This window comes from Eurypyga helias, unplaced genomic scaffold (genome assembly GCF_000690775.1).
Source record: "Eurypyga helias isolate BGI_N326 unplaced genomic scaffold, ASM69077v1 scaffold13672, whole genome shotgun sequence".
In the NCBI taxonomy this organism is placed as follows: domain Eukaryota; kingdom Metazoa; phylum Chordata; class Aves; order Eurypygiformes; family Eurypygidae; genus Eurypyga; species Eurypyga helias.
Window position 1 is genome coordinate 15557 of NW_010238037.1, and position 8929 is coordinate 24485.

The window sequence follows — 8929 nt, forward strand, 5'->3', positions numbered from 1 at the left end:
ATATTTTTTGTTCTTGCTTAGTTTTTCCATGGGTCAGAGCAAGGCTCAGTCCTGATGGGAAGTATTGATGTACCGCAATTTACTTTTTTCTAATATACCACCACTTAGAGATAATGTAATTAAACAGACCATAGAACATGTGTCCATACCTACCTTTTGATTCCAGTTTGGCATTCGCAAAAACTTTGCTTAAAAGCTTAAAGGCTTGTAGCAGGAAACCAGCAAAGATGTCCCAGTTGGTCTAAGTGTGATACAGATACCAGAATCTCCCATTAATGTGTGGTTTTTTTGTGGGTTTAAAATGGGCAATGTGTACTTTTAAAATTATTTCCAGTCTTTTCACTGCTTCTGTCTATTATTAAAGGTGGCCTTGTTCTGTTTTTATAGAAACTAACATGACATTACATTTATTATGGGCAAAATACTACACTACATGGATGTATAAAAAATACTTTATCCGAAACATATGATGTTAGTATCACTGGATTGGTTAGAAATATACAAAAACCCCCTCCAATTTAATTTCATTATATTGACATCTCCCACATTATTTGCTTATACTTAATTTCTGAAACAAAGACATTCCTCATTTACTGGAAACTGTATAATTAAGTCAATAGATAAGTTATTAACATGAGGCCAGTGTTATTTTGACTTCTATTATTTTACAAAAGTCACATAATTTCTTTTTCCATAAATTATTAATAGTGTCATGTTTTGACTCATGGCCAACAGTGTTCTGTTCCTGGTAAAAAAGCTAACAATTTAAAAGTTGAATGCCCCATGCTGTTGAATAAGTGGGGGGAAAAAAAAAATTCTTTTTTCCTGTCTCCATTTTCCTATCCTCTTTTACTGGGTCAGAAGAGAAGCAATCCACAGCACTGACAGCTGCTTTTTGTACCACTCAATTAGGAGATTTCCCTGTGAGCTGTTGGGTTCACTGTCCCTCCTCAACAGCTGGAAATTTGTCTTCCCCCCAGTACACACAAACACACACACTTTCTAGTCAGCACTGCATGTACTGTCTTAAATAAATAATTTGCAATAGGTCATGAATTGGACTCATGGGTGTAAAATCCAAGTAGTTGCTTTGGATGTCCTTTCAGACTCACTGGAAAAAAAAATTCAGGTTAACCTTTGTTCCCCATTTTGGCATCTTTAGGGTATAGACAAAGTGAACTCTATCCCAACTGTTGGGATCATTATCCCAGATGTCGTATTTGACTCCTCTGAATCTCTAGTCTAACACATAGATACTATTTAGAAATTCTGCTGGTGCTGCTTAAGTTTCTACTGAATGCGTCCTCTTTCTAGCTTCTATAGCCAAATGCCCTTTTAGAGCTTATACCATATTATCTACTCTGGTCTCCCATACATACTATGTATTTCTTCATCTTACAAATGGCTACTCCTAAATTCTACTCTGTTGGCCAGTGTTTGATCCTGTTATTCCCTGCTGAATCTCTCAAAAACTTTCTGATATAATATCATATAAAACTTAAACTTTTAATTATTATTTTCAAAACGCACTTTCCCAATATTCTCCCTTCCAAAATTCACCCTGCCTCCCATGCTTTGTTTATTCCACCATTGTTCTGGAGATTCCAGATAGAAAAATAAATTAAGTTTCCTAGATGAAGTAAATACCCTAGACCTACCCTTCAACAACCCTATGTGGTTGACCTTTGAGTCTTTTTTGGAGAATGATTTCTACAATGATGTGAACTTCTCTAATCAGCCAAGTAGAGGTGTAAACATGCAGCTCATATAGATTTAATTTCATCTCTTCACTGCCTACTTGTTTATCCTTAGATGACGAACTCCTCTGAGCATGACCCTCTCAACATATCACCTTGAAATGGGAAGCACTGGGCAGCTTAGTAAAGGACACTGCTGCTGCTAAACCTGAGCTATGCCTCGCTCTAACCATTGCTCGAGTAGCTATGAGCTCTGAGCTTTCCCCACCTGAAGGTAGCTTTTACATTGTTAAGTATGATACTCCAATGATGGTATTCACAGGGAAAAGACAGTGGAATTGGTAATGTAGTTAGGTGCTGGCTTTCAAAGCTCAGTTTGAGCCTTTACTCTCCACTTTCTCATCATACTCATTTTCCTCATGAGGGCAGGCACAGAGGCCAGGTGATGTTAAGAACATCTGCGTGTGGTGTATTAAGCCACCTTGCTGACTTCAGAGTTATGATGGAGTTTAACACTGCATACAGGCCAGGTTATACAGCATAATTTTAAATTAAGTTAGTGTTTTAGAAGGATTGATGTGTTTGAATCTCACAATTTTGGTCAAGTATTCTTTGATGTTAGTATTATTGTTAAAACATTGAGCAGAAGAATTATTTGATCTCTGTGTTGGCTACTAATAATGTTATCTTTTCAGTAATAGTGCAATTTAAGCTTAATTTAAAAAATATGCCTTAGGAGTTCAAGAGAAGCAGGAAAGCCAGTAAGGATCACATTAAGCCTCTTGTTTCAATGTGTGAGAAACGTAATTTAAAATTTTCAAGCCAAGTCTTGCATTAACTTGGGGGAATTTGGCTCTGCTCAAAAGAACAGCCTTTGCCAATGTCAAGAACAATCCTAAAGAGTAAAAACAGTCAACACAGAAAGCTGCACTGAACCTTTGAGTTAAAAACAGTGAGCAAAGATTAACATTTATCTGAGCTTTCCATTTGTTTCCCCCATCGCAGACATATTAACATGTATGCCATGACTTCATGTTGCTATGTACTGGAGTAATGGAACAGAATAGTAACAGGGAAAAAAAAAAAAGGAAATCCAAATATATTTTAAATTGAACTTATGTTTCTGCAGAGAAATTAAAGTATTTATTTTTTTGGTATAAATCTTGGAAAACCTCAGCTGCAGAAGTCACAGTCAGGCTATATGTTAACTGTTCAAAAGTTTTTGTCAATTCCATATGAAATACTTCCTCATCTCCTAATTCTGAAGTTCAAGGTACAGTTTAGGTTACAGTGTTACAGCTTTGGCTGTAGGAGGAAAGGAGAACATACAAGATATCAATAAATTTTAAACAGGAAGAAGTAAATTCTTGTACATTCATCTATGACATGGATGTTTGTGAAAAGTACTGGATTAGAGAATAAAGCTTTTCTCCAGAGAGCATTGGGAACACAGTGTAACTGTCTGAGTATCCCTACATAGCCTCAGCAACCCCAATTTCAATGACTGCTTCAACTAAGAAAGCAGATGGTCAGTTCTCCCCATAGTCTACTCCCTGCTGGTGCTAGTGCTAAATGATGCAGGTTCTTACTGCAGTATTGTGGTATGCAAATAAAAATACTAGACTTCATCACCAAATATCTTCTTGTTGTAAAAGTAACCTTGCTACTGAAGGTTAGTTGCTTCTGTTGTTTAAAAAATTAACAGTTCTATTACTTCGTGTTTTCGAAGTAACTGAGGTAGGTGGGTTATCTTCTACTTTTTGTGAGGCTGTTCCAAAATACTGCCAAATATTTTAAATGATCATCTTTATGAAGAAAAAATCATGTGACACTATGCTTTATCCTTTGAATGTGGAAAAAAAGTAAAGAATATTGAATAAATAGTGAAGCAATAGTGACAATTTGTACCCCATTGTCATAAAATGGGAGCTCCCAAGCAGAATTCTATGAAACACTAGTTGCCCACAGAGTACTTGCAGCTAATTCTTGGAAGGCTGGCTAGTCATACACTGCTGGCTTTAGTCCTTGTTTCCAGCTGTTAAATCACATGAAAGACAACTAAAAATACATTAAATACTTCTCCATACAAGCCAGTTGAAAACTGCTGCAATAATGTTAGGCACTGAAAGTAGAAGTGTTGTGTGCAAAGTTATAAAGAGAAGCAAGAGGAAAAAAACCCCAAAACTATTACAAGCAAGATAAAACCTTGACAAGGTTCAATTTCAGTATTTCAGCATGCTTGGACATTCAATACTGTATCCGATGTTCAAAGTCTCAGTCTAATAACACACTTAATCACAGATCCACCCAATATTTTCTGTTAAATTTTGGTCTATGCTTATATACCTCACTGAAATCAAAACCAGTATGCCAAGGAAATAATGTAGTGACAGCTAGATCAAGTGTTCAGAATACACAGTAATAGATGCTTCCTAGGTATTAAATGATCTGTGTGGAAATATAATAGGATTATAAAGGCTGGAGTGTGTAGCTTATTGGAAACACAAATAAAATGTGCAAAGAAAAATTAATGAAATGTGCAAACGGTGTGGTTATAGTGAGCTGCAGTCTGTAGAGTTGTTTGTCTACTGACAACAGTAAGCTTATAGCAGATTTGCATGATACTGAAGATTCATTTAATGCTTTCTTCATATTTTAGGTTTTTATTTATACTGTGCTGTCAGTCTGACTGTGGGGTTTTTTGGTTTGGTTTGGTTTGGTTCGGGGTTTTTTTGTAGCCTTATTTTTCCCTCAGCTGGGAGACTCCTACACTTCTGATAAAAGCAATTCTTACAAAGAACTCAGACTGCAAGTGTATTATGCTGTGGGGCACTAGTATCAGGGATGTCTCACCTTAGACCAGTCTCCCATTCTCCAGATGTAGCACTTGGAATAGTCCTCACAGTCCTCTGCTTCTTTAGGTCTTGTGGACAAAACACATTTCTTGCGGGGATTGGTGCACCTCACAGACCGATGCCGTACTCCCTTACCACACTTTACAGAGCACTGTTGGAAAAAGATGTTTTTCAGGTTTCTACAGAAGCCAGTTACCCCATTTATCGCCTTCTTCTGTCAGGCTGACATAAATATTTCAAGACTTCAGTGTTTTCCTGACTTCAAATCTCCAATTGCATAGACACTGGATTTGTTGAAAACTAACAAATGAACAAAAATTCCTCATGGGTCAGAATTGTTGCATTTTCAGCTAAAAATACATAAATAGATCAAAAACTATTTGCTTAAGGAAAACTTAGGATTTTGGATATGAAAACACCGTAAAAGTTATGATGGAGTGAATGCAAAATGTTATAATGAAAATATTATGCAATCTTTGTTATATGAATGAAAGGAAACAGAATAAAAGAACATCTACATAATATTCTTAAAAATAAGATATGAAGCATCTTCAGAAAAACTCTGCTAGTGTGTAATAGACCTTTTCTGGGAGGAAAAAAAAAAATGAAATGTAAATATTCCAAAACTATGCAAGAATCCAGACTGAATTTTCAAATATATATATATTTATATGAAAATATATGAATTTTCATTATATATACACATGTGAAAACTCTCAAGTGGCACAGAAGGTCTTAATCTATGGTTCTTCCAACATTCCCACTTACATTGCCAAAAATGATGCCATTTACTTCTCAAAGCATTATCACTGCTTTTGATTATCCCACTGCTTGAAGATCTAAACTATCCTTTGCCAAGCTGATTATAACTGCAGGAAGCAGTAATGGCTAGCTTCCAATATAACGGTAGGAAAGGCCATGGGCCATGGAATGGAATAGACACCTCACTCTTCAAAATATATTTGTTGCTTCCAACAGAAATATGCTCACATTTCTCATCTCTCACATAAAAAACCCTAGCTAAATAATCTGGGTTTCTTTCTCACACCTCTGTAAGTGAATACCATTCTTCTCACAAACAGCCCTTGCATTATAAACCTCTGTGTACCAAACCAGGAACTGATGCTATTTACTTCTCTTATCTCTAACTTAGCTTCTGCTTTTCATCTTTGAAAACATTCCCTATGCCTCAGCTCTTTCTTGCTTAGGAATCAAGGGATACTGTTGAGCAGAGGAGCCCAAAGATGGGACTGCACCCATATTCAGAAGCTGCTATTTGTATTTTGAACCTGGAAGGACCCATAGCACAGCTTCTGCTGTGGGAGGCAATCAGAATTGCATTTACTTTTCCAGTGGAAGGGAAGCTCCCTTCAGCTTGTCCCTTCTTTACTGTGTCTAGTAGTATACATTTTTTAAAGAAGAAGAAAGCTAAATGGACATGCACATTAAAAGATCTTAAATTAATACATTTTTTGAATAATAATTTCATTTAACAGTAATGTTTCAGGATGCAACATATGTAAAACTGTGTAATTCACAAGCTCTTTTGCCCCCTGCTTGTGCTGTTCTTGGAAAAAGAGGTGAAAAGAGAGAGGAAGGGAAGGAAATGTCCTTCTTTGAAAGCTGCTCCCCTCATAGCCTCTCTGAAGCAGAATGACAGCAACCCTCTGATCAACATCCCTTGGTACATAAGTATGTCAGAGATGTTCCCACTCTGAGCCTGGCAGCTGATGGCCTCAATTCCATTTACACCTAGTTATCCATGATTACAGTCAGGACATACTTGATTATATGTGCTTGAAAACTAGCCAAAAGAGATAGCTCCAAGACATTGACTAGGTAAAATGTAATAGTTCTGCATGGCTGGTTTTCCCAGTCCCTGATCCCTTTGCCAAATCACTGCATGAGAACCACAAAAATCACTTGCCACTGAAAAAATCATATTCTCTGAAAATAGTAAGGCATAAATAATCACTGTGGACTATTTGTATAAATAAATACAGCACCTCGGACCAGACTCCTGCCTCCCACACCGTCATGCAATCCTGGCCTTCACAGCGCTGTGCAGAAGTAGGTTTAGGCCCAAGGCAATCCCTCTCCCTAGCTCTAATCAGGGTCCCATTTCTGAGCTGCTGTGTACATGCTACTTGTCTGTTCTGGGTCCCTTTTCCACATGTCCTTGAACATGGAGTCCATTCTGTCATCATCCATCTGCAAAGAAATACAGGCAATACAGTAACAAGGAATCACAAAGGGAACAGTACCATCACATCATCTTACTCTCTTGCTTAACAGTACACACACCCAAGACATATCTGCATATTTTCTGCATCCTTTTAACTTCATTTTGTTAATGGAACGCATATTAATCCAACACATTTTACATTAAATAAGGTGTTGATGTTTACATAATTTAATTCCTTAGGTCATTGTCCCTATGTTTTCAGAGTACTCCTATTGTTATCATTCCCATTGGAAAAGCTCCAAAATACACATATATTATAAAGATGAGAGATCACTGATTAGCCTGTCATACCCTATCTATATGTCAAGTGCATGCCATGCATGTAAAGTCCTAATTCTTTGAAAATACTCAGTTGGAAGACTGAATCAATGTTGTGTGAAAGGCTCAGTGCTCTGGAGGAAGTATAAAAGCTCAGACTTCTTCATGTTCTTCAGTGTCAGGTCTAACTGATGTTGCATGATTTAAATCACAGCAGGAAGGAAGGCAGAGCCCACATACCTGAACAGCACTTGTTCTAGAACAAAATTCTCCCCAGTAGTTCTGTAGCTCTAGATTATGTCCATGCACCCTTAAAAATCAAACAGCTCTGCCAGTGATGCAGTACACAAGTGTATCCAAGAGACTTAGATTGCAAGGGCGAGTTTTTAGGAAACTGAGATTTAACAAATCTGTTGCAACCTTCTGTTACACATTTGTTGCAAGAAAATAAAACATTTAAGTAAGATTTTTTATTATTGTCCAGAGACTCAATTTAGAAATCACAGCCTGTCAAAATAATGCAATAGAATTTAAGACACTTCTTGAAGTGCCACTAACAAATAGTTACACAAGCATATGCTTTAGTTAATTTTCTATTGAAAGCTAAGAGTATTTGTTTTGCAACAATCACTAAAAATGTATTAAAAAATGGATATATGTTAAGGATCATGATGTGTCTGCATTTCTCAGCACAGCACCTCTGAGTAGCAATTAGGGATATTAAAAATGTTTCATTTAATGAGGTGGAAAAAGTACAGAACATTGAAAATATATAGTTGACAATGCCTCAGAAAAAGATCAGACTATTTTACTTCTATTCATTAAGTGCACAGTGACGTTAATAAAATGAAGTACAGATCTGCTCAAGCGTTTATATAGAATATAAAGAATCCCTCCAAAGTGTAATGCCCAAGTCTGGGGAAGTCCAAACCTCAGTGGTTTGGTCTTACTTAAAATGTATCATACCTTGCATTTTATCAATTTCAGTATTTCATCCTTCCCAAGAAAGGTGTATCTTCTGGTTCATTTTACACACTTTCTTCAACAATATTTTATTTTTTTCTAAAATTTGTATTGCTTTCTTTCAGAACACCATCTACCTCTCCTCCAGATGACTGCCATAGACCTATCCCAATGCTTACTCCTGGACATGCTAGCCAACTATTGCTAGGTGGTCTCCCCTCCCTTGAAAGGTGGCAGATACCTTAACCAAGTCCACACAATACCTGGGGACTTCATTAGTCATGGCAAACTCTGAGATGGGTCACTGTGCCAGCTGGGCTAACCAGTGCAAGGAGTAGGCTGCTAGCTCAGATGCAGGGACAACAAATGACGTGGCTTTGCCGGGCACAGGCTGCATGCTGCAGCTGCCTCCTGGTGTGAAATTCAGAGAAAAAAGCTTCTCCTACTTCATCTACCATGCCATCATCAGTGTCTAGCTCTGCCTATTGATCCACATACAAAATGATGGGGGGAGAGGGACAAGAGAAGTGAGGGAAAGGGTCTCTACACTTTAAGGTACATCAGTGTAGAAAACTTGATTAACATTGATTGATGGATTCATTCATTCAGTCAGTCACTCATTCATTCATTCACTGCTTAGTGCACCCAGAGCTTACTGAGAGCTTTTAAAGTAGTGAAACCTTGACTGAACAAAACACTAAAATATATCATTAAATAAAAACATGGGATTAAATCTATCTTCACATAAACAGCATTTCAATTACAATTTCAAAGTACATATCAGTCTGTGAGAACACTTTCTGAGGAAAGTAATGAGATGCCTTATTGAATAAGAAATGATTTAGACATGGTGGTTAAGGGCTTGCTTTCATTAAAGCTCAGGAGTAAAACCAGCCGGTGTTTCTGTTTTC

The 8929-nt window shown here is 37.1% G+C and overlaps 1 protein-coding gene across 1 annotated transcript in view; it reads right to left on the reverse strand.

Annotated features, from left to right (window-relative positions):
• LOC104506678 (A disintegrin and metalloproteinase with thrombospondin motifs 19) overlaps nucleotides 1–8929 on the reverse strand; it is a gene marked incomplete at its 5' end in the record, with an annotated part of 37273 nt that overhangs the window by 13164 nt on the left and 15180 nt on the right. The window contains 2 exons of the mRNA XM_010147710.1: nucleotides 4551–4703; nucleotides 6559–6763. Of these exons, the coding sequence (XP_010146012.1) occupies nucleotides 4551–4703; nucleotides 6559–6763 (358 nt within the window). The remainder of the gene's footprint in view (nucleotides 1–4550; nucleotides 4704–6558; nucleotides 6764–8929) is intronic.